The 25,928-nt window shown below is 35.7% G+C and overlaps 2 protein-coding genes across 3 annotated transcripts in view; one reads left to right on the plus strand and one right to left on the minus strand.

Annotated features, from left to right (window-relative positions):
- CFAP36 (cilia and flagella associated protein 36) overlaps positions 1–8,488 on the plus strand; it is a 49,936-nt gene extending 41,448 nt beyond the window's left edge. The window contains exons 8-10 of one of the 2 annotated variants that reach the window (XM_074206449.1): positions 6,185–6,327; positions 7,544–7,690; positions 8,318–8,488. In XM_074206449.1, coding sequence (XP_074062550.1) covers positions 6,185–6,327; positions 7,544–7,690; positions 8,318–8,419 — 392 coding nt within the window. In that variant the 3' untranslated portion in view covers positions 8,420–8,488. The remainder of the gene's footprint in view (positions 1–6,184; positions 6,328–7,543; positions 7,691–8,317) is intronic. The other variant, XM_074206459.1, reaches the window with a different exon arrangement.
- Positions 8,489–10,099: 1,611 nt separating this feature from the next.
- The window catches only part of PPP4R3B (protein phosphatase 4 regulatory subunit 3B), a 77,120-nt gene continuing 61,291 nt past the window's right edge, over positions 10,100–25,928 (minus strand). Inside the window, 6 exon segments of the mRNA XM_074206437.1 lie at positions 10,100–11,797; positions 14,651–14,853; positions 16,456–16,640; positions 17,746–17,885; positions 20,404–20,573; positions 21,332–21,490. Of these exon segments, the coding sequence (XP_074062538.1) occupies positions 11,702–11,797; positions 14,651–14,853; positions 16,456–16,640; positions 17,746–17,885; positions 20,404–20,573; positions 21,332–21,490 (953 nt within the window). The 3' untranslated portion in view covers positions 10,100–11,701.

The following is a 25,928-nucleotide window of genomic DNA, read 5'->3' on the forward strand; positions in this document are numbered from 1 at the left end:
GAGAAGGTGGATGACTGTGTGAAAGTTTTACCAAGTGTTGGAAAGGGATAGTTTGTATCACCAGGGAGAAAGCCCCGGTCTTTGTGAATGCAAGATGAAAGGACGAGGAAAGGGCAAAGTTTAAGATGGAAAACTTATTTGTTACCTGTGGACCTGGCATTGCAGAGAGCACAGTGGAAGGCTGGATATATCTAGAGTGGAAGGCTGGATATATCTAGAGTATAAGGTTGAATGAAGAAAATCAAAACAAAGCAGATTTATTGAGTTTTACTGAGAGAATAGCAGGATATAATGGAGAAATCACTTGGTTAAATTATTTGATGGATATTGAAGACTGAAAAAGCAGAACTACTTATTTTTATTTGTTTCTTTGTCAAAAAGAATAATTTTTGAATGGTGAAGTATATAGAATATAAATGACTAATAGAAAATTGATAGTAATGATAATTAAGGAGAGGAAGAAAGCATTTTGTGTTGTTGCTTTTAATGTATTCATATCATCAGATCTAGAGAAACTATATTTTAGGTACTGAAAGAATATTGTTGAGCCAGAGTGAGTAATATTTGGAAAAATTAATAGAGAATGGGAGAAGGGAAGGATTGGAGGACAGACATTTCTTTTATATTCTGAAAAGGGGAAAAAAATGAAGCCTACAAACTAGAGGTTAGTGAGCTTGCCTTTGATTCGAGTCAGTAAAAAAAATTAAGCATCATAGGAACCGTTACAGATCCCTGGGGTACTCCACTTCCTTCTAAGTTAACATCAGACAATTAACCGGTCAAATGATTTAGCCAGAATCATTAATGGTTTGATGGAAAGCTCATAAAAAGGTTTCCAATGAGATAGCTCAGAATCAGATAGCTTTTTAAATTTTTTTTAAATGTAATTATTTGGGGACAGCTAGGTGGCGCAGTGGATAGAGCTCTGGCCCTGGAGTCAGGAGTACCTGAGTTCAAATCTGGTCTCAGACACTTAATAATTATCTAGCTGTGTGGCCTTGGGCAAGCCACTTAACCCCATTTGCCTTGCAAAAACCTAAAAAAAAAAATAGATTGCTCATTCAATTTTTTGATATGTTTGCGCTTGAATATGGCTTGACCTAATTAACAGTAACTGTACTTTAAACAAAATAATTTACCATATCAAGATCTTACTTAAGAAACCCCCCCCCAAAATATATATTTTTTCATGTGCCTTTGTTTAACCTTCTTGGTTCCTGAGTAGTGTTCACATATTTTATCCTAGTTCTCTCTGCAGCCTTGAGATTAAGTGCTTCAGAAAACAGTATATTTTTAAAGATAGTTTATTTGTAATTGGGAACTCCATACCAGCATGATGTCTCCTGGCCCTTATAGCCTATTTTGCATTGATCTCCATCTGTATTATGTTGGATTATAGAGGTTCAGTCACTTTGTACTCACATAAGGGTGGTGGGAGGGCCCATTTTCAGGGGTGTCATAAGTTCAGCCATTGTAAACCATAAGCTCCTATTTCTAGCTGACTTATGACTAAGTCAAGGCTTTTCTACTTGGGCTTAAAAGAATGAGTTTGTGAAGTTCATCCATTGAAGTACAGTTTCTTAATTGCCCAGGTAACTGCACATCCTAGTCTAGGTTAAGAGTAGCTTTGACTTACTCTCTATTTGTTACCTGACAATTCACTTATTACTGGAAAAACACATTTTGCCTTAGTCCATCTGAGAGGTTAATCTATTTGTCTCTGGTTCGGCCCAACCATTATGTTTATATATGATTCACCAGTAAGAAGCAACCCCTTTCTCCCACCCCCAGCCCCCCAACCCTGCTGTCTAGGGTGTCCTTGAAGTGTCCTCAGTTTATCCTTTCAGTAAATTCCAAGTTGAAAGTATTCACCTTACTTCTTGCTGCTGTTTCATGATCCCATTCTTACACAAACTTATCGTGGACAATGATGTCAAATGATGTACCTTTCCCTTGCAATAGTAGTTCACCCAGTATGTTTTTTATTATCAGTATTCTCAAAATTATGAAATTTCTTTTAAATCATGTTACAACTCAGTTTCCCATCCCATTGACATCCACATTTAATCCACCAAAACTATATTTAGTAAAATAATGAATTTTTAAAGGTTGATTTTTACCAAGTCGTCTTGAAAACAAAATTCAAAATTCTTGGTTCTTTGTGTGGAAAGAAATTCTTTTGCATAAAGCAACTCATTCTTACCTAGATGCATTCTCTTTACTTGGGTCCTGATACAGTTAATTTAAGAGCCTAAACTTATTCTGTGCAGGCCAACAGAGGCAGAATTAGTGGTGGGTAATTGGAACTCTTCTCTCTAGAGGCATATTAAATTCTTGCAGAACCCTGGGGCACAAGCCATTTTCCCTTTACTGTATTTTGTGACCTTCCTCTTTCACTGCTATCTTCTATACTATTATATTTCCTACTTGGTCCCAAAATAAATTTGTCCCAGGAGTCATCCCTACATGGCTCTACTGGCTGGGCAGGAGATGCCAAATCAATTAAACTTAATGCTCTAAAACAGTTTTCTAATTCTAATTAATTGACTATTGATTTTAAATATATGGCATTCTTTTTTCTACCTGTTTTATGTTCCAACTGGCAGGAATTTTGTGAAAACTTTTTTCTTGTTTAGTTTTCTTTTTTCTTTTTCTTTTTTATTCATTAAAGATTTTATTTGAGTTTTACAATTTTTTCCCCAGTCTTACTTCCCTCCCCCAACCCCCCCCCCACAGAAAGCAATCTGTCAGCCTTTATTCTTATTTTGTACAAATAATGTTTTTTAATACATTACTAAAATATTCTTGTTTAAGAGTAAACATAATACCCCCTCCCCAAGAAAATGTAGACCCGCATAAGTGATGAAGTAAAGGGTAGAGAAAAAAATTAAAATTAATAATAATAATAATAATAATAATAATAGTAATAGTAGGTATGGCCAGGTGGCTCAGTGGACGGAGCACCGGCCCTGGAGCCAGGAGCACCTAAGCCCAAATCCGGCCCCAGACACCCAACAATCACCCAGCTGTGTGACCCCGTGCAAGCTACCCCAACCCCATTGCCCTACAAAACCAGAAAAAAAGACCCAAAATAAAATAAAATAAAATGGTAATAATGATAGTAGGGGTGACTGGGTGGCAGACAGATCACTGGCCCTTGAGCCAGGAGCACCCAAGTCCAAATCTGGCCTCAGACACCCAACAATCACCCAGCTTGCGGCCCCAGGCAGGTCACCCAGCCCCATTTGCCCTGCAACAGCCCCAAGAAAATAATAATAATAAAAAATGTGCTTCAGTCTGTGTTCCAACACCACCATCTCTGTCTCAGGTGGATCACATTCTTTAGAATAAGTCCATTGAAAAAATTACTTCCATGTTTTTGCACTGTTGCCATTGCTGATTGCAACTCCCTCCATTCATACGTCTCCACTACCATGTACTATATTTTCTCTCTCCTTTCACTGACTCTGCTGTAGGGTAGCTGAGTGGTGCAGCAGACAGATCCCTGGTCCTGGGGCCAAGAGACCCCGAACCCACATACCACCCCTTAGGTCCAGCATCCACCTGGCCCTATGGTCCTGGGCAGGCCATCCAATCCCAGCCCCTTGCAAGTAGTAAAAAAGAAAATGTGTTATATCTGACCACTCTCCCCCCATGGTCCATCCTCTCCTCCATCACTCACATACCCACCCCTTCCCCCTGCTTCCCCCTCCTTCTTACTCCAGATGTCTGCACCCCATTGAGTATATTTGCTGTTTCCTCTCCTTGCCACCTCTGATGAGAGCAAAGATTCCCTCATTCCCCCTTGCCTTCCCCCCTTCCATATCATTGCAATAGCTCATTGTAATAAAGAAAAATCTTATTATGTGAAATATCTTGGCCTATTCCCCCCCTCTCCTTTTTCTTTCTCCCATTACATTTCCCTTTTATCTATTGACTTCATGTTTACACCACAATATATCTTCAAATTCAGTTTTCTCCTGTGCTTCAACTATAAAAGCTCCTTCTACCTGCTCTATTAAATGAGAGGGTTCATATGAGTATTACCAGTGTCATTTTTCTATGCAGGAATACATGCAGTCCATCATCATTAAGTCCCTCATATTTTCCCCTTCTCCTCCAATCTCTATGCTTCACCTGAGTCCTGTATTTGAAAATCAGACCTTCTGTTCAGCTCTGGCCATTCCAACAGGAACATTTGAAATTCCCCTGGTTCATTGAAAGTCCATCTTTTTCCCTGGAAGAGGATATTCAGTTTTGCTGGGTAGTTGATTCTCAGTTGCATTCTAAGCTCTTTTGCCTTCTGGAATATTATATTCCAAGCCCTATGAGCTTTTAATGTAGTTGCTGTAAGTCCTGTGTGATCCTGACTGCAGCTCCATGGTATTTGAATTGTGTCCTTCTGGCTGCTTGTAATAGTTTCTCTTTGACTTAGGAGTTCTGGAACTTGGCTATAATATTCCTCGGGGTTGTTTTTTTGGATCTCTTTCTTGGGGAGATCGGTGGATTCTCTCCATTTCTATTTTGCCCTCTGCTTCTAGGATATCAGGGCAATTTTCCTGTAATAATTCTTTGAAAATGATGTCAAGACTCTTTTCCTGATCATGACTTTTAGGTATTCCAATAATTTTTAAATTATCTTTTCTAAGTCTGTTTTCCATATCAGTTGTTTTTTTCAATATGTTTCACATTTTCTTCTAATTTTTCATTCTTTTGGTTTTGAAGTATTGAGTTCTGATTTCTCATAAAATGAGCAGCTTCCTTCAGCTACATTCTATGCTTTGCCTGAAGGATTTGTTTTCCTCAGAGAGCTTTCTTATCTCCTTTTCCATCTGGCCATTTCTGCTTTTTAAAGCATTCTTCTCCTCAGTAACTTTTTGAACTGTTTTATCCATTTGACCTATGCTGGTTTTTAACAGGTTATTTTCTTCAGCATTTTTTTGGGTCTCCTTGACTAAGCTGCTGACTTCATTTTTTTAGATTTTGCAAGGCAATGGGGTTAAGTGGCTTGCCCAAGGCTACATGGCTAGGTAATTTAGTGTCTGAGGCTGTATTTGAACTCGGGTACTTCTGACTCCAAGGCCAGTGCTCTATCCACTGCGCCACCTAGCCGCCCCCTGCTGACTTCATTTTCATGTTTTTCCTGCATCTCTCATTTCTTTTCCCAATTTTTCCTCTATCTCCCTCACTTGATTTTCAAAGTGTTTTTTGAGCTCTGTCATGGCCTGAGCCCAATTTCTGTTTTTTTCTTGGAGTCTTTAGATGCAGGAGCTTGTGCTTCCTTATCTTTAGACTGAGTATATTGATCCTTCTTGGGATCACAGGCAAAGTATTCTCAATGGGGTTCCTCTTTTTCCTCTGCTTACTCATTTTCTTAGCCTGAGCCTGGTTTTGGGGTGCTTCCTGAGCTTTTGGGACACTCCCACAAGGATCCCTGTGTGTGAGGCTCTGTCCTCCCTCCTGATCTGTGAATGACCATAAGCGCCCCCCTCTGCCACGGGGCTGAGGTGGGGGGGGGCTGGCCCTGCTGTTCTATGGGGGCACCTAGACTGCAGATGCAGATCACTGCAGATCACAGGATCTGAATGTGGTCAGAGCCCCAGAGTCCTGTTCCAGGGACAGAGGACAGAGCTCCACAGTCTCTCTCCACTCCCCTCCCTAGGCTCAGCACTCATGCCCTGGGGGCTTCTGCTTACTGGCTCCACCTGCTTCTGTTTCTGGCTCTGGGCTGCAGTAAGACTTAAGCTGCTCCCTGTGTGCCCCGAGGGCTGGGCTCCACGTGATCGTTCTGGCAGGGGTCCCTCACTTTGTGCCCAGTGCTCCCCGGGGTGCAGCTCAGGAGATTCCCCTGCTGCTGTGAGCTGCAGCTCCCAGTGCCCTGGGGCTGCCTCTGGGAGGCTGAAGTTCTTTCGCTCTGGCGGGCCACTCCTCTGGCGGGCCGCCCATCCAACACCAGGGAGCAGAGCCTTTCTGCTCTTTTCCAGGTTACCTTGAGTAAGAGAACTGCCTCACTGGGTCCCTTTGTAGGTTCTGTCTCTCGAAAGTTTGAGTCCTGAGCTGATGAGTTTTATCAGAGAGCTCCTAAGACTCGATCCCTTCTTGTTGCCATCTTGGCTCTGCTCCCCACTCTTCCTCTTGACCTAATAACATTCTGATTTTTCTTTACCAAATTCCTGCTATCCAGAGGGGAAAACTCATTTTGCTGGAAGACCAGTACAGTCTTTGGGAAGAAGTTTGGAAACGGTACCTGAGACTTCCTCTCCCAAGCTGAGGGAGGATTCTGTGACAGCTAGCTTGGAACAGGTGATCAAAGGAGGGCCATTATCAGTAAGTGATGATGATGATGATGGATGATGATGGTGGTGGTTCTAGTGGTAGTTATAAGTACTACTATGTCCCAGGCACTGTGCTGAGCTCGTTACAATTAGTATTTCAGGGGCAGCTAGGTGGCACAGTGGATAGAGCACAGGCCCTGGAGTCCGGAGAACCTGAGTTCAAATCTGGCCTCAGACACTTAATAATTACCTAGCTGTGTGGCCTTGGGCAAGCTTAACCCCATTTGCCTTGCAAAAACCTAAAAAAAAAAAAACCCAATCTAAAAAAACAAACAGTATTTCATCTGATCCTTATAACCTTGGGAGTAAGGTACTGTTGTTTTCTTCATTTTACAGATGAGGAAAGATGTAAACAGAGGCTCAGACTTGCCCAGGGTCACATAGCTAGTGAGGGTTTGAGGCAGAATTTGAAAGTCTTCTTGACTCAAGGCCTAACACTATCCATTCTGCTGCCTGGCTGCCATTTCTTAATAACTGCCCGTAACAATTTACACACAACTTACACAATAAACTGCAGCCCTACTTACTCACTCCTTTCTCTACTTATTGTTCAAGTTGTTAATTACAATTTGTGAGTTTTCCTAGCACATAATTGAAAATTTTCTTTCTCAGATGTGTGTGTGTGTGTGTATATATATGTATACTCACACACATATGTATGTCCATGTATTTACATAGATGTATACACACACACATATATTTGTACTGTGAGGCTATATTCAATATGGATGAACATATACACGTGTGTATATACCTGTCTACACATATATACACATGCACACACACACACACACAATAGGCAAAGCAATAATGCTTTTTTTTTTATTTTTTTGTTTTTTTAGGTTTTTGCAAGGCAAATGGGGGTTAAGTGGCTTGCATAAGGCCACACAGCTAGGTAATTATTAACCGTCTTGAGACCGGATTTGAACCCAGGTACTCCTGACTCCAGGGCCAGTGCTTTATCTACTGTGCCACCTAGCCACCCCAGCAATAATATTTTTTAAAAAAAGTTTTTCCTTTTTTAAAAAATTTGATTTTTTTTGTAATTAGCAAGACAGAATATGTAAGTTATACTTAAATCATTCAGTGAATGCCCAACTTGGCATAATACACAAACACTAATTTCTTTTATTTCTTTATTCCCTTTATTTATTTATTTAATCAATCATTTCGTTCATTCATTCATTCATTCCTTTTATTTAACTTAGAACTTATCAGCACTTGGAAGAGAGCAACTCCGGCAACGAGAAGACTATCTAAAGCAGAAGAGAGATAAACTGATGTCTATGAAAAAGGACCCAAGGATTAAACAAATACACAGTACAGAGCAGCAAAAAGGAAAATCTGCTGAGGAGGTAAACTAATTTTGGTGCAGGGAAAAAGCATTTGGAGGCATACATTAAAGCCTAATTTTACCACTTTGTGCCAACCTGTCTTGGATCTCAGTTTCCCTTGTTATGTTTAGAAAGACAGAATTATACATCTAAAAATGGGCTTGGACATTAAGGATGGTGTAATGCTTGCAGATTAGGCTAGATTTGGAGTCTCACACTTCAGACCAGTTACTTGTTTTATCTTAAATGGTGATCATATTTGTACTGATCTCACTGAGTTGTAACTAAACATTAGTTACAGGAGAGTGAGTGTGTGGTTTTCCAAGTCCTAGTGCAGCTAATGACTTTAAGTCATTAGAGCTTTAAAACTGCAGTAGGACTTTTGTGACTCTAAAGAAGTGTATGAATTTAAACTTATTTTGCAAAACAAAACAAAAACACTTTAAATCATGGCTGCTCCCTGATTTCCTTATTTTCCTTTTACTTCCAATAGAACATTAGAAGCCATGTTTCTATCTTTTTCAGGAAAATTAATCACTGTACATTAGAGGGGATTCTTGTCCATCCACTCTCATTTTAGAGAAGAAATCTAAGCCATATGTTCTTCTACACTTTAATTAAAATTGCATTCTATTTTTATTTGTTCAGGAAATTGCAGAGAAGCCAGAAATGACAGCAGAGGAGAAGCAAACCTTACGAAAGAGGAGATTGATTGCAGAGAAGCTTAAAGAAGAAGTTATTAATAAATGATAATTTTAAGAAACTTAATTTAAAAAGAAAAGTTTGAATTTCTTTAAAATAAATTATTGAATCCTTAAACTAAGTTTGCTTGATTTACACTGAAAAATGCCAAAATACTTACCTATCTATATCTCTAGTACTTCTCTTAAGTATTTCTATGTAGTAATCTCTTTAACTTAAAAAAAATCATATTCCAAATTATTTTATAAAAACTAAACCAAAGTTATTTAAGTATAAAACTTTGTGAGTTATCTTTGCAGTGAACAGAGATATAATACCTAAAAATTTAAAGTACTATTTAAATAGAAATTTGGATTCCTGCAATGATGGAGGTTTAAAATTTGCACTATTCCTCATTAATAAACTAAAAAATATCACAATGACATGGTTAACAACTAATTCAGTTGGTTAGGGAATCTTGTCATTGTGAAGTGGAGAATAAATGGAAAGTATCTCTTATAATCCTTAGAACTCTGCAGGTTATTTGCATGGCGGTAGCTGAACCTACTGTGGTTAGATAGGACAGAGAACACATACTCTCAGTTCCTAGAATAGTCTTTGAAGATTATCTGGAACTCAGATATTGGGAACTGATTCCATAGGTATACCTTTCCTACAATGGTCATTAAAACTAAAGTGGGTACCATTATCCGTGCTTAATTAACTTTACCCACATCAATCGTAATATCCTGTTATTTTTCATCACTAGCTATTAGGAAAAAACTAGTGATAAACACACAAATCAATTTCATGTAACTTTTTATTAAAATAGTATTTATAACCAATACATGTTGGCAGATGTAACTTTAAAAAAAAAAAACCTATAAGGGCCCCAGGCATTCAAATGTGGGCTTTTGTACTTGTTCCACCAGTCAGGGTACAAATGGAGGGGGTAGAAATTTAAGTCTGCCTGAGGATGGTGGCCCTAGATATATTAACTGAGTGGAAGCTTTAACATCTCCTGCTTCCAAGGAAGGGATTTAGGATTTTAAAAAGTCATGTGAATCTCATGATATAATCATTTTTTCCTAATAATACTAAAACCATAATACAGTAATTCATGAAACATTCAAATTTTTTGCAATAAAGGCTCTTGTGGTGATGCAAATGTTCTTTAAAGCTCATGGCAGTTTTTAGAAAAGGAAAAAAACTGAAAGTTAGTGCTTAGTACCAGAATTTTATCCATATTGGATAGGGTCACAATTTCAGCCTCAAAAGGTTTGAAAGCATGCCTCATACTTGTTTTCCCTTTAATTTCATGAATGTTTTAGCTTTGAGAAGGAAAGAAGGGGCTTATTAGACAAAGGGGATGGGAGAATTCTTAATGTTTTATGTATATATATACTTGATGTTAATTAAATCTAATATATTCTGAGTCAGTTTACTGTTCTGTGGAGGATACCTTTTATGATGTATATACCTTAGTTATGTGAGAGGAAAGCCCCATTCTAGGATGCCTGGAGCCCAATGGGGACATAAGATTGTCTTTTTCCTATGGCCCACCCACTCTTTTAAGTGTGATCAGAATGCTGAAAATACAGTAGATTCTCTAAAGTCTTGCATTGTTTGACCTAGTGGTGTAAAATAAATGTTATACTATGAATAATTTTATTGGCTTATTAATGATACTCTAAAATGGCCATATCTCAAAACTGAGTGAACTTACAACAAACCAAACAAAAACGATAATTATGGAATTACAGGGTCACATTTTAATTCCTGAATTTTACATTTCAGCATTAATATCACCACATGTATACAAATGGTGTAAAACAATTACAGTGGTATTTTTAATACAAAATAAATTCTGTTTTATGGAAAAACTATACTTCATATCTCCACAGACAGCCCATCTTTTCCAAACAATAGCTAAAATTAAAATTAACTACAATATCTCCAAAACAGGAAAACTGCTTCAGTTTAAACTATTCCAGGAAAAATGGACCCATAACACATTACAAGGGCGATCTCTATGTGGTGGATTGCAGCTGGTTTCATAGTTTTGAGCTTTTATCATTTCTAACACATTAATTATAGTTTGGGGACATTTTTCTCACTTTAGCATGATCTCAGATCATAGATGGGCAAACTAACATTAAAATATTTACAGATTACTTGCTGCTCTTTGAAAATAAAAGTTCAACTGTTTGCCTCATTTATTTTTGCAATTCATTTGTGTACATGGAATGTGCTTTTACTCTTCAAAAATAAACAAAAAAGCAGCTTTCATATTACATCTCTGCTTAAGGAAAAGGTTTATGTGCTGCATGATGATTTCTCTTCATTCTAGTAACTTCTTTTATTGGTCCAAAATGGCTTCTTCATGTTAAATGCCATTTAGTTCAGCACTATTTAAAACCTGTGTTAGTCCTTATCAACTGACACATTTTCCAAATTGCGAATGATAGTATGACAGCTGCTTAGCAAAGACAGACAGCTTTACTAACAGCAGAAAGTGACATGACACTGTATCTTCCAAAAATGCTTGTACTTTGGTGCAGCTGAAAGGACTCTGCTATAGTCACAAGCAAGTTCCTGGAGAACATTTTCTTGGGAAACTACTGATTTCGTTTATCAGTATCTCTGGAAGTGCTGGTTAAATGTGAGACTAACAGAATTGTCCATTTTTAAGCCAGCTTACTTTTTTTTCAAAATACATACTGGAAATTCTTGGTGTGTAAAATTCAAACATGCATGGTAACACAGGGTGAGCCTTTCTCCAATGGCCTGAAAGGCTGAATTTTTGTAAATTTTGAAAGAAATGGTCCCAACAGTTAAACTTCATTTTTTATGAAGATAAATCTGTTTTTCCTAAAAATTGTTTTAAAAGAGGCAACTGATAAAAGAACACTATGGCCAGCACCATTACAAAAGTAACGTTATTGGGTTTGCAACTGAAGTTTCACAATCGTTTCTAGTTCTGATACATACCCAGGGCAACCCTGCAATATTAAAATTTTACTGACCTGCTCCCCTCCCTCATCCCTCCCCAAACCTGAGACTTTCCTTGCTGAGAAGCTGTCACCCAGGTTCTGATTACTACTAACCCACCATTTTTTGACAGCCTGAAAGGCAAACTCCTTAATTACTAGAAAGAGCAAAGTTCCTTGGAAGCCTGGTGTTTACGGAACTAAACTCTTCTAGTTGATACACTGAGTGTCTTTTGCTACTCCTTGTATATTATCTTATATGTTCAAGGGAGAAAGCTTTCTGATTCAGACTTTTAAGCTCACTGAACAGTTGCAGCATTTAATAATACCCCGCAGTGAGGTTCCCCTCCCCCCCAAGTTTTTATGAGCCAAGGCGAGGCCTTTTTCTTGGAGATGTCTCCTCTTCTTCTTCCTCCTCTTCATCATCTGGATAATCCACTAAGCCAACCAGACTTCCCTGTTGAAAAATAAAAAAAAACTATATTGAAATATATACTTTTTACAGAAAGAGGGAAGCAACTATGAATATTAAAACATTTCTCTACAATTAACACATAATTTTTAGCCTAGTTAGTCAAAGACACACTGCTTATGGTATCTGCACAAAAAAGGAAAAGAAGGGGCAGCTAGGTGGTGCAGTGGATAGCAAACCGGTTCAAATGCAACCTCAGACACTTAATAATTACCTAGCCTTATGGCCTTGGGCAAGCCACTTAACCCCATTGCCTTGGAAAAAAAAAAATCTAAAAAAAAAGAACCCAAAAACAAAAAGGAAAAGAAAATTACACAAGATGGAATTTTTTTAGCATTAACTTAAGGGTAAATGACCTTCGAGGCAAGGTCAAAGATATGATGGGAAAAATAAATTTGCTAATTAAAGATTTTTTAAAACCTAGATAGGTTTAATGATCCTTTTTTTTCTCACATCTAATTTGGGACTAGAAAAATACTTGGAGAATAGATTCATGTACTATGGAAGGTCCAGTCCAAATTTCAAACTATTCCTTACAAAGATTCTTGTTTAAGCAACAAGGAATTGGATTAGGAATGTAAACTTTTTAAATAACAGGTGAAACTAGTAAAGACTTGTTTCTCACCTTTAAATTCCTTGTATTATCACAGAAACAAAATTTTATAGCTGAGACAAAACAGACTGTCTATGCATAACCTTCATTTAAATAGCTAACCGTATTTAATGTTACAGACTTATCAATTCTGACCCACCAAATTATCAAGAGTAGCCGAACACCCACTAAAAATAAGAGCTGTTACAGGTCAAGTTTCCTTAGAACAGCAAATGTTGAATTTCGGTGAATTCACAAAAATTAGGGCCCTATCCCCATAAGAAAAAAAATTTAATTGAAACGTCTGTTTAGTTGTGTTGAGTATAGGTACTCTGTATTCTGTTTTAAAATCTATTAAATCTACAGTTCAACTAACTATTTATAATCCCCCTAAAAACTTTTTTCTTTTATGTTAATTTATCTATGTTAGGAATTACCAAAGTAGAACGTCCTGCCACTGTTTCAGATCTGAAACTTATAGTCTCATAGATAATGAGATTTTATTATTGAGGTGTTTATGCGTTATGAGATGTTAAATAATTTGTTCATTTTCAGACAGGTATGTGTTAGAAGCAGGTTTTTCAGATTTCCCATGTCAGTAACCCGTATCCACTACCACAATCCTTCTTAGCAACAATATAATTACAGAACAGAATTTGTCTCCTTTCAAACTTCCTAAAAATATCTTTACACATTTTAAAAAGTGTTAATATACTCCTATTTTCTGTGCTTTGGCAATGGCTGTACTTGATACTTAGAATGCTCTCTTTCTCCCTATTTTCACCTCAACCTCTAAGTTCCTTTTAACCTCGGCCCAAATACTCCCCTCTGCTGATGGTCTTTCTTGATCCCTCCCCCAATGCCCACAGCTCTATCTCCCAGATTACCTGAAATCTGGGCTGAGTATTTTCTGTATATGCCTATAGATGTGTATTTACTGTCCTTTCTATAAGAATGTAAGCTAAATGAGAACAAGGACTATTCAATTTTTCTTCCTGTATCCCTAGTGCCTACAACAGTCTGAACATAGAAGGAACTTAATGCTGTCAATTGAATGAATGTGTAATTGAGATTGTCCAAAGAACTAATGAAAATCCGTGAAGAGCTTTTATATCAACACCACCAGAAACATAAGTAATTATCCTCCTGTCACAAGAGAAGCTGCTGTTTTCAATTTGTATGTTTTAAAATGTAGCAGATGGTAAAAACATCAGGCTTCTAACAAGATGTTATTTATATTATATTGAAAAGCCTGAAACCAAAATGCAGCTTTATTTATCGATGTTATCTTTTTTAAGGGGGTGGAGGTGAAGAAAGACGTTTGACTATTAAAAGAAGTGTGAAGTGGAAAGGTAAATAATTTAAGAGAAACAAAGCCAATCATTTCTGTACTTTCCCTCCCCAATTTTCTAACTAGTTTATTGCCTGGATGAGGCCAACATGCTAAGTTGGGATAATTTTGTGAGCCCTCAAATTGTTACAATTTCCATTCTTATTAGAACTCATTGTCAGCTCTGACTGGTACTGTCTACTTACTATAAGTGTCTTAGTTCAAAACCTAAAGATTTATAATAGAAATGAAATGATTACTATTCAAAACAATTTAGACTAAGGCCTCAACTATCTGCCCCAAAACTTAGCTATCTTGTAACTTTGTTAATTCATAAGGAAAAAATTAAATTCAAATTCAGTTTAATTAAATAAAGTCCACAAAGCAAACCACTTGTACTTTACTCAAAGAAAAGGATGTTAGACCCTGACTCAGAGATTAATTTAACTCCTATTTTACACAAATTACAAACAGGCATAGCTGTTTTCTAAATCTATAACATGATTAAAAACAAAATTAAGAGAAAAACAGACACAGACAATAATTTAAAAGAGAGAACTGCCAAGAAAAAATCAACGCAAGAATTCAGGAAGTAAAGTGGGACCATTTAAACATAGTAAGAATTTCTGTATGTCAGTCTAAGACAGTATTCATAAGACCTCTGAGGCCATCAAAAATCATGTTCAACATACTCTATTGATGGTAGCTTATAATAAATGCAGAGTTTTTTTTAAAAAGGTGGGAAAATGCTTTCCTCAGTTGTAATTAGTCATTAGATGAATGTAACAGATAACAGAAGATTTAATCAAATTGAAATATGTTACCCTAAATACCCATCAAGAATCAAGACACATCACTATTTCTAATAAAAAGATAATGGGAATATTAAAAAAGAAAATACTATTAATTTACTCACCTTAGTGGCTGTTACTGATGTAGTCAAGCTTGTATTTTTGGAAGAAGATCCATTAGAACTTGCTGGTGTTGTTTGAGCAGCTACAGATTTACTGTTCGTACTATTTGCTCCATTAGCAGCACTGGCAGAATGAGAGAAAGTAAATTTGAAGCCACCAGAGGATGTCCTTTTGGGAAGATTTTCTTTGTCTTCACTTTCTTTTGCTAAACCAAAAATAAAACATGAATATACATCAAATTCTGCTTACAAATGAAAATATCCTCATTTGTTTTTTAAAGCATAAAATGATCATGACTCTTAAATCCTGTTTCTGGCAGTCATAGCAGGGTTTTTGGTAGTTGTAAGGCTAGTTTTTGTGGTGAGCATGTTCAAAGGAATCAAAGGACCAAAACTGTTGTCTAAATATTTATTTCAGTTTATTTCCCTTGGACTCAGATGAGATAGTTTTTTTTCCCCTAATAGTGTTTAATGAAGACTGAATAGAGGCAGGACAAAACAGATCTTGGAAAAAAGTTAAAAACTAAGGCCTAAAAGAAGGGAGACTAAAACTCAGGCCTAACCCTCTTTCCAAAATGTTTTCCCTATACATTCCATTAAAAATACCTTTTAAAAGAAATGCCCAGAGTGGCTAAGGTGGTGCAGTGGATAAAGCACCAGCCCTGGAGTCAGGAGTACCTGGGTTCAAATCCGGTCTCAGACACTTAATAATTACCTAGCTGTGTGGCCTTGGGCAAGCCACTTTAACCCCATTTGCCTTGCAAAAAAACCAAACCAAAACAAAACAAAAACAAAAAAACCCTAAAAAAAGAAAAAAAATGCCAAAGGACAGCTAGGTGGCACAATGGATAAAATACCAGCCCTGGAGTCAGGAGGACCCGAGTTCAAATTTGACCTCAGACATTTAAGAATTACCTGGCTGTGTGAACTTAACCCCATTGCCTTGCAAAAGCAAAAACTCAAAAAAAAGAGAAAAAGAAAAAAGAAATGTCCAAATTCCCAATTACAGCATGTCAAGTATACATAAATCTGTAAAAAAAAGTTTATGCTTTTTAATCCTTCTACTAGGATAAGAGGAACTTGAAGTTTCACAAAACCAATTCAAATGGCATAAAGGAGCATATTTACTTCTACTTTTCTGGCAGCCTAATTTTCTCCCCCCCATACCAAATACTATATACTAGAATTCTCCTTGGTTCATATCATTATATAAACTGTATCATAGTTTTGTATGTTTGTCTTACCCCTCTTTTAGGTCATGAACTTCTTTAAGACAGGACACACATTTTGTTTCTTCTATGAGTCCTAACTACTTCAAGTACAGTTATTTGAGCATAGTATGTACTTAAGAGATGTTGGTTGAAATTAAATGAGATGAGGGAATAGATTTGATTTTTTTTCTACAATAACCTAATTTTTTAAGACCTTTAGGGTTATATGTTTAAATTCTGCCTGATCCATAGGGCAGAGAAAAATCAAAGACCATTCAAAGCATGTAACAGAGAATCTGACAATACTCTCTCTGTGTATCAAGACAAAGCTATTTACTGTAATTGAATCCAAAACTAAAATTCTGCCTTTTGAAAGAAATCAACTTATACCTGGAAAGGGCTCTTAGGTTTAAAAATTGTATATAGATCAAGTTTATTCACTAGTTGAAAGAAGTATTACTATAAAATATTTAATCTAGAACATCTCATGCATTTTGTAAAATTATAACAGCCTCTACCAAAGAAAATATCTTATAATTAAAATAATTTAAAAAAAAATAAAAAAAAACAGCAAAGAAAATAGTCCAAAGTGAATACCTTTTTTGGTTTCCATAAACTTTTCATAGCTATCTGGAAAATCATCCTCTGGCTTTGATTTTTCACCTGGTAGCACAACTGCTTCACCTTCTTCCTCCTCATCTTCATTGAACCACATTTCTTCATCTTCCTCTAAGGTTCTTGCATCTCTTCGAAATCTGTTGCTACGCAATATAGATGGTACACTGTAATAAATATATCATGGGTGACTCAAATTCTGTAACCAGTTTTAAAAATGTAAAATATATCATAAATGTGGAACCATGAAGAGTTGATTTTGCATAGAATAAAATATACTATAATGAAAAAACAAAGGGGTCATAGTCTAGAAATATTTTAGGGTATTTTACGGTCAACTGAAATTTATACTGAATTAAAACATGAAGTAGTTTCAAGCAAAGCCATCCTTTTATATTTTCTTCCTGGAGAAGGAAAAAAAAGAGCACTAGTACTTCTACTGTATTTTTTTTTTATGACTATTTAGTGTGAAAGAAAAAAATCTCCAGGGAAATTCTAGTTTCACAAAGATATCCCACATAAAGTTACCCTAAACCAACAAATGTTAGAAATTTTGTTAACATGCCATAATTAGGCTCCCACTTTAATAATGTAAAAATCTCACTGTGGTCTTTTTATCCTTTTTTTTAAAATTTTATTTATTTATTTAAGGCAACAGGGTTAAGTGACTCGCCCAAGGTCACACAGTAGGCAATTCTTAAGTGTCTGAGGTCACATTTGAACTCAGGTCCTCCTGACTTCCAGGGCCTGTGTTGTATCCACTGCACCACCTAGCTGCCCCCATTGTGGTTCTTTTAAATGGTAGACCACCACCACCAACAAAATCCCCTGCAAACCCTAACCCTTTTTGTCACCTGTTAGTATTTGTACTGCCTATGTTGAGTAGAAAAACATGTCAGGTTTCAGCTCTGAGAATCAGCATGTCTTCTCTCTTGTGACCTGGGGCTATTCTATAGTGTATTCAACTCAGGCTCCAACTCAGTGTTGTGTAGTGCAAAGCTCCAGATTTTTGGCATACTTTATTCAGGTCTTTCTAATACTATTCACCGATAATTGTCTTGCCCCAAACCTCTTCTGTCTCAGTCAATAACATATTTCCCATTTATAGCCTCTGTCTTGTATTACTGTTTTCCCATGGTACCCTTCACCTGAAAATTGTGTTTTTATAGAATCAAATAATGCAGTAATGTAGTAAATGCCTATAATATAAAAAAATTTAGGTCATTTGAAACTTAATTTCATTATAGGCTTGAATTGCAAAACAAACAATACCTGTTCAGTTTCTGACTTTGTCTGTCTTTTTCTTGTTCATATTTTGTCTTCAATCCTTTGAATGTCTGAACATATTCAATTGATTCAAGGGCCTTATAAAAATTTTCAACTATATGTGCAGTAAGAGACTTGATATCTTCCTGTAAAAGCACAAAAATACATTCCATATAATTTCTCATTTCACAGTATTTTCCAGAAAAATAAAATTGTTTATCATTATAAAGCAAGATTTTTTAAAAATCACTTCCAAAACAAAAATTTCCTCAGTATTTTTTTTACATACACAAAGATTCTGTACAAAACTTTAAATGACTTCCCATTTCACTGATTTAGAAATGAGCTATGGTTACATAAAAAAATAAGCAGATTCCTCAGAATTTATATAACATAGGACTGATGAACTATTTACCTAGAATTCCACTCCAGGAATTGGTCCTAGAGTTCTCTAATAGTACAGCCTTTGTAGAGTGACTACTTCACAGAAACAATTCCTCCTGAATTCCATTTTATGTTTTCAATGAATCAAACTGACCACCCCAGATTTATGGAAGCAAAGAGTTCTCATATTTTGTATTGAGACATGATCCAAGACTTTGTAGTAATTATGATGTGTCAAGAAATACATAGTCCATTTTTCAAAAAGAAATTCCAGGAAGTTGGTTAAATTAAGGATCTTTAGTCTTTAAGACAAATTTCCTCTGGTATCTGAATCAGAAAATGCAAATGAGGAGAAAAATGGGAAGCTCACAAACAAAGTAGTTAAATTACATCATCAACACTTCTACAGGTAAGAACAAAATGCTTTTATGTTTATATTTTATATAAAACAAAAATTTCTAAACAATGTTCAAATTGCCTTTCATAATTAAAAGGGCATAATTTTGATAAGAAAAACTCACTTAAATTTTATTTTGCTTGTTGAAATTTTTAAACAATAAGTTGGTTTTAACTAGGACCCTCCTCAAAGGTCATCTACTCTTAATTTCATTTTCAGAAAAATAAACTGAGCAAAAAAGACCTAGTGATTCATCCAAGGTCATAAATGTATAGAAAACATCAGTGGTAGAATAGTATTCTGTTGCTATTTAGTCAAGATCCTTAGAGTTGTATTAAGGTTGTGATTTCAATCTCCTGAAAGACTAATAATAATAACTCTTCTCTCTTCTTTGGCTACAAACTATACACTTAATCTCAAATGTCTTTTTTCTTAAGGGAGATCTAGCAACAAGGACAAATTCTTCTCTACCACTGGAAAAAACAACTCAAATCTCTATTAACACTGTCTTAATGGTACAATCATTGTATAAAGATAGCATCACCATCACTATCAGTCTAGCCAGTATACAGCACCTTAAGGTTTGCAAAGAGCTGTACAGCTGTTGTGTCATTTGATCCTTAAAACAATCCTATAAGGCAGACACTATTATTCCTATTTTGCAGAGAAGGAAATTAAGGCTGAGAAACATTAAACGACTTGTCAAAGGTTATTCAGCAAGTACCTGACTCCAGATTTCAACTTAGTTCACTATGACATCTAGAGGCCTAAATGTAGGGAAAAAAAGGTCTCTAAGTTTACAGTATTGAGTTTTTAAATAAACCTAAGGTCTTCTGGGAAAAAAAAGATAAATCCCCTTTTGTAATATTATGAGATTAATAAGAAACTTAGGAGAGACAGAAGATAACTGTTCTAAAATTAAACAGTTAAAACTGAATCACTTTGTTCCCCTCCTCCACTCCCCACTTCTGAGGAGATGGCTAGTCTATCAGTCCATCACTGTTTCTGACAGAAAGTTCCACTGAGTCCTCTTCTCTACAGCTATCCCATACCTTATGAATTCAAAGAAAAGTGATGTGCTACTATGTTCAGAGTTCGGACAGGGTATCTTTCTAGTTTAGATTCTGCCTCTAGATGACTATATGACTCTGGACAAGTCAATTAAACTTTCAGGGCCTCTTTTTTGCTATCTATAAAATGAAAGGACTGAATTAATTGATCCCTTCTATTTCTGGAATTTTTTGATTCAATTCTCTAGTATGTCCTTTTCATAATAATATGCAATGCATTTTTAGGAGTCAGTTGTTAATGAAATTTTCCATTTGTTTTTAGCATAAACTATCATTATCACTGAACTAAAATGTGTCTTACAAAATGTTTGGTTTTCATCATAAGGAGGTATCTTTTTAGAAGATATTTCAAGTGCAGGTGGTTGAAATTCAAAAGGCAGTGACAATATGCTAATGTCAGAATATTTGCCAACCAAGAACTAAACTGAATTTAACTGAGTTCACATTTACTTAATTTACATTATAAAGGGTGTCAATTCCATGTTTTTTTATATAATTTTAATGACATTTCTTACTTTTAAGTACTGTTCAAGATATTTATTATTTTAATAAATATGAAGGTATTATTTAGTCAAAAAAATGGAAAAGTTAGTGACAACAAAATGTAACTGGATAAAGAAGAATGATATTTAGGAAAATTCAGTTTATTGGAAATAGAAATCCATAAACATAAAACAAATAGTGAGAAAATGCAGAATATAAGAAGTTTAATTTTATTGATACATACAAAAGAGTAATCAGTATCACTTCAGAAGTTAATAATTTATATTTGAATAACTAATGAGAACTCTTTTTAATAGCATTTCAACTTACCACTCTTATGAATTCAAACAATTCAATGACAGCTGAGTTTAGCAGGTTGTATCGGGTTCCATTATCCAGAAGGGCATTTATAACTGGCTCAAAAAGATTTCCCTTGGTGATATAACGGTTATAAAATTCATCTTTAAGACCAATTATCCTCCTCATGAAACGAAGAGCACCTATTAAAAATAATTTAAGATAAGGTGAGGTTCTCCTTTTATGACATTAAAAGAACTAGTTAAGAATCTTAAAGCACAATTGGCTTTTATTTTACATTACTGAAGCTTGAAAATAATCCACTGAACCTATATCTCCTCTAGCCTACCTGAGGAAAAAAAATTAAAAACTGACAAATTCTTGCTGTTAAAAGCACATAATTTTAATATCTTATTTTACATTTTCTAATCCTATATTTTACATACTACCCATATCCAAAATGTTGTTTAACGTGCTTTACAGACACTATCCAATTTATCTTCATAAAAAAAGACCTTCAAAGAAGTCATTCCATGGTAAAATTTCAACTATGGGAAGCTTTTACCTCACTTCTGTTTATATGAATATTTTTGATCCTGGGAAGCATGGAAAAGGGAGAGGAGGGGAGGGGGAGGGGAGGAGAGGAAAGGAAAAAGACATATCTACATTTACTCCTTTCCCATCAATCTAGCCTTTCTAGTATTAAATATTAATATACTCTGCTCATTCCCATCATAATACTCAACTTACAAAATAAGAGATTAAAATTGGTAAAGAAGACAGAGCAAAAAAAGTGATTTTTTAAAAATCAGGATGTTCTCTCTTAAGGAATATTAAAACTAGTTAAAACTTCTTTTCCAAGTAGCATGCTGGGGAAGCATTACATTATATGCCATATTCTTCCCACCAAAAACTGACCCTTAAATCATTTTCTAAGAGTTTTATTTGACTCATCACTTACATAATGCCAGGAACGTATGTTTTGAGTTCATTAAGACCAGGACACGTCTTAGCAAATCTTTGTTCATAATATAATTTTTTATGTGATATGTGTGGTGTTCCACACAAAATGTGAGTAATTCCAAAATTAAGGCAAGCAGCTGTGCTGTTTGGTAGTTATCTATTAAAAAAAAGAAAGATGAATTAGACACATAAAAATACAAAAATTCTTGTCCACTTAAGTTAAAAAATAAAATTACACAACCTATCTTTTGAGGACACTATTCAATTTTATACCATTTAAAGACACTAACAGTATTGTTAACACTATTATTAATAATCATAGCTCAGGGGCAGCTAAGTGGTGCAGTGTATAGAGCACCGGGCCTGGAGTCAGGAGTACTTGGGTTCAAATCCCGCCTCAGACACTTCATAATTACTTATCTGTGTGGCCTTGGGCAAGCCACTTAACCACCATTGCCCCAGAAAACAAACAAATAAATAAACAAACAAATAAATAAATAAAATCACAGATCACATTTCTATAGTACTTCATCTCATATCTAGTGCTTTTGACACTTTATTACATGCTTTATCAGTATAAAAAAGGGTAAAAAAACCCCATGAAAAGGATGACATACAAACAGATAGTTTCATAGTGGCAAAGAATTGGAAATGGAGATGCTCATCGACTGGCTGAACAAATTGTGGTATATGAATGTGATGAAAAACTATCATTTTATAAAAAATCATGGGACAGGACTTCAGGAAAGCCTGGAAAGATTTACATGAACTGATTCTGAGTAAAATAAGCAGAACCTGGGGGCAGCTAGGTGGCACAGTGGATAAAGCACCGGCCCTGGAGTCAGGAGTACCTGAGATCAAATTCGGCCTCAGACTCTAAATGATTACCTAGCTGTATGGCCTTGGGCAAGTCACTCAACCCCACTGCCTTGCAAAAACAAAGCAAAAAAGAGCAGAACCAGAAGAATATTACACACACTGATAACAACTACTACAACACTAACAACACCACACTGAGTAATGATCAACTATGATGGACTTGTTCATTTCAGCAATACAATAATCAAAGATAATTCTAAAAGACTTGTGATGGAAAACACCATCCACACCCAGAGATGAAATATGAATTTAAATGTAGACCAAATCTTACTATCTTCAATTCTTAAAAGTTGTCTTAGGAGGCAGCTAGGTGGCGCAGTGGATAGAGCACTGGCCCTAGAGTCAAGAGGACCTGAGTTCAAATTTGACCTCAGACATTTAATAATTACCTAGCTGTGTGACCTTGGGAAAGCCACTTAACCCCATTGCCTTGCAAAACCAAAACCAAAAAAAGTTCTTATATGTCATTTTTTCCCTGTTTTTTTTTTCTTTCCATTTAATTTTGGTTTTTCTTTCACAAAATGATTAATATGTTTAGTATGGAGTTTTCTGTCAGGGGAAAGGGGAGGGAGAAATAGTGTAGAACTTAAAACCTTGCAAAAAAATAATGACTGGAGAAAACTACCATGTATGTTATTGGAAAAATAAATACTTTAAAAAAATTGATATTGGCATGGTGATATGGAAAGAATACTCAACTACAAGTCTAGCTTAACTGGTTACTAGTTAGTTATATCATCTTAGAGAAAAAAATTCACTATTTAAGGGCCTCAATTTCTTCAAATCAAGGAATTGAAGGGCTGGATTAAAATATTTCTAGAAGCTTCTACATAAGGAAATACAAACATTTGCTCCATGTTACTTTAAAAAAGTAACCCTTCCATAAGGTTCCAGATTTCTAAAATTATGACTTAAAGCAAGCATTTTAGTTTTTGCAAGGCAATGGGGTTAAGTGGCTTGCCCAAGGCCACACAGCTAGGTAATTATTAAGTGTCTGCGGCCACATTTGAACTCAGGTACTTCTGACTTCAGGGCAGTGCTCTATCCACTGCGCCACCTAGCTGTACCTAAAGCAAGCATTTTAAAAGAAATTCCAATAAGCAAATTATGCTTTAGGAAAAGGAAAAAACTTAGAAAGCCTGGAATTCAACATGGTTAAATCTGATGAAAGACAGAACAAAACGTTGTCAGATATTTTATCTGAACCGACAAAATTCACAAATTTCTCAACCAAAAACCATACTGGAATTTTTACCTTAAAATCATCTTCAAAGAAAACACAGTTCAATAAAATATAAACTAAAGAAAGTCATTTTATAAAATATCAACATATCTAATTGAAGCCTATTCATCAAATAGAATGACCTCTTTCCTTCACCCACTGGTTTAATAATGTTTGGCTTTCATTTTAGAAGACCATGACATCAGGGATGCCATGACAAGCATAGTTGAATCTGAGTAAGGAGATGCTGTACTAAGTCACTAGCCCCACCTTCTCCTCTAGAGCCACCTGAGTCCAGTGGTTAGATACAACTCAGGACAACTGGAGGTGGCCTTGGATGAGAGGCAATAAATAGGGACTAAGTAATCTTGCCAAGGACACATTGCTAATAAGAGTCAAGTGTTTGAGGCTGGATTCTGACTCCTGTCCTCCTGACTCCAAGATCACTGCTTTACCTTACTTGAATCACCCTAGAAATATTACTTGAATAAACTTGTTATAATAGTCACAAACTGACATTAGGCAAAAATATCTAGAAAAATTACTGTTTTTGAGCTCTATATGACAGTAATCATTTTAAGAACCCTTAAGTTCTTAAGAACCCTTAATTCCCAAGGAATTAAACTAATATTTCTCGTATTTAATATTCATCATTAAACATATTTAAACCTGATTGTAGATCTCCCCTCCCCCAGGTCTTTTTCTACTTTAAAGATATTTCAGTGGCTGCCATATCTTTAATTTCACCCATACATTAAGTGCTTACTTTGTTATGCTCAAGACAATGAACTACTAAGTCAAGTATCTCTATCCTATGGTATAGTGGATATATGAGTCTGGAAGACATGGACTGCCTCAGACATTTACTGGGTCTGTGACTTTAGTGAAGCCCCAACTTCTCTAGGCCTTATTTTCCTCATCTGTATTAAGGATGGGCTTAACTTGAAGACTTCTAAGGTCCCTTCTAGTTCTAAACCTATGATCTAAAAATCTGCTGAGGGATACAATACACACAGATAACTTTAAATGCTTTGTACTTACTTTAATTCTTGATAGATAAAGCTAGGACTACAAATACAGAAAAGCAAGCAGAAAGCTAGAACAAAGCTGATCTCTTAGAAGTCTGAGCCTCGGACAGGGATGGAGTATAACCTATACTGAAGAGTAGAAATAACATGGAACACTTGGAGTGTGTAAAGGAGCCTATTACAGGGTTGGGGATGAGGGAAATAGACTCAAATCTGTGAAGTTTAGGAAAAATCATTCTGACTGTAAATGTGGATGACAGAAAGGAGGGGGATACACTTGAAGGGACAATCAAATAGGAGATTACTATAATAGTCCAGGCAAGAAAGTATGAGGGCTTTACCTTGAGTGGAAGCTTGTGTGAATGGAGAAAGAAGAATATATATGAGAAATAGCCTATGAATTTCTATGGGAATTTGGGATAGAGCCAGACTTTTGAGCAGTTCTGGCAGGAATTGTGAGTCTTTGTTTAGTCATGATCTGTATTATTTGAGGACTTGCCAGGGCTTCTTCTGGATACTATGTAGTACCTCAGGACACAAGCACAATATGGTAGGAATGGAAGACTTTAATTTGCCTGGACATCTGCTAGAGTTCTTTCTGCCAAAAGCAGAAAAACCAATCATTTCCTGACTTGTCTTAATGATAATTTCATCCTTGATAAAGAACCAAAAGGAAAAGCTGCACTGATTTTGATTTTCACTAAAAAGGGGGGAAGAGGTAAGGGAGGAAAATGATAGAAACTTTAAACACTCCATTTTAGAATGTGTGGTAAAAAAAGGCAAAGTCTGATAACATATTTTAGGATCACATATTAAAAATGTTCAGAGAAAGGACAGTTAGGAGGTCATGCATAATTTCTTCAGAGGAAGTAGCCTCAATTCAAATGACAAAGAGAATTCTGAAGATGAGAAAGAGGGGAAACTGCTGAAGATGTAGGAAACATAGGGAACTAATCAATTCATCATGTAGTCAGACAATAGTAATAAAGATTAGCAATTGAGGATGAATACAAAATAATGTCATAGTCCTTTAAGAATTGTGTCAAGTCAATCTTGATGGACTTGATCATTCTATCAGCACAACAATCAGTGACAGTTTTGGGCTGTCTGTGATTGAGAATACCATCTGTATCCAGGGAAAGAACTGTGGAGTTTGAACAAAGACCAAATACCATTACCTTAAATTTAGGAAAAAAAAAAACCTGTTATCTTATTATGCAATTTTGTTATCTCTTATACTTTATTTTTGTTCCTTAAGGATATGATTTCTCTCTCATCACATTCAATTTGATCAATATATACCATGGAAACAATGTATACTGGCAAATTGCCTTCTGTGGGGGGTGGGGGGAGGGGAAGCAAATTAGGGGAAAAATTGTACAACTCAAAATAAATAAAATCTTTGGGAAAAAAAAGAATTGTATCAAGAGTACTAAAGCCCAACTTGCTAAGATAAAATAATAAAA

This window comes from Macrotis lagotis, chromosome 1 (assembly GCF_037893015.1).
Source record: "Macrotis lagotis isolate mMagLag1 chromosome 1, bilby.v1.9.chrom.fasta, whole genome shotgun sequence".
NCBI classification, from domain to species: Eukaryota; Metazoa; Chordata; class Mammalia; order Peramelemorphia; family Peramelidae; genus Macrotis; species Macrotis lagotis.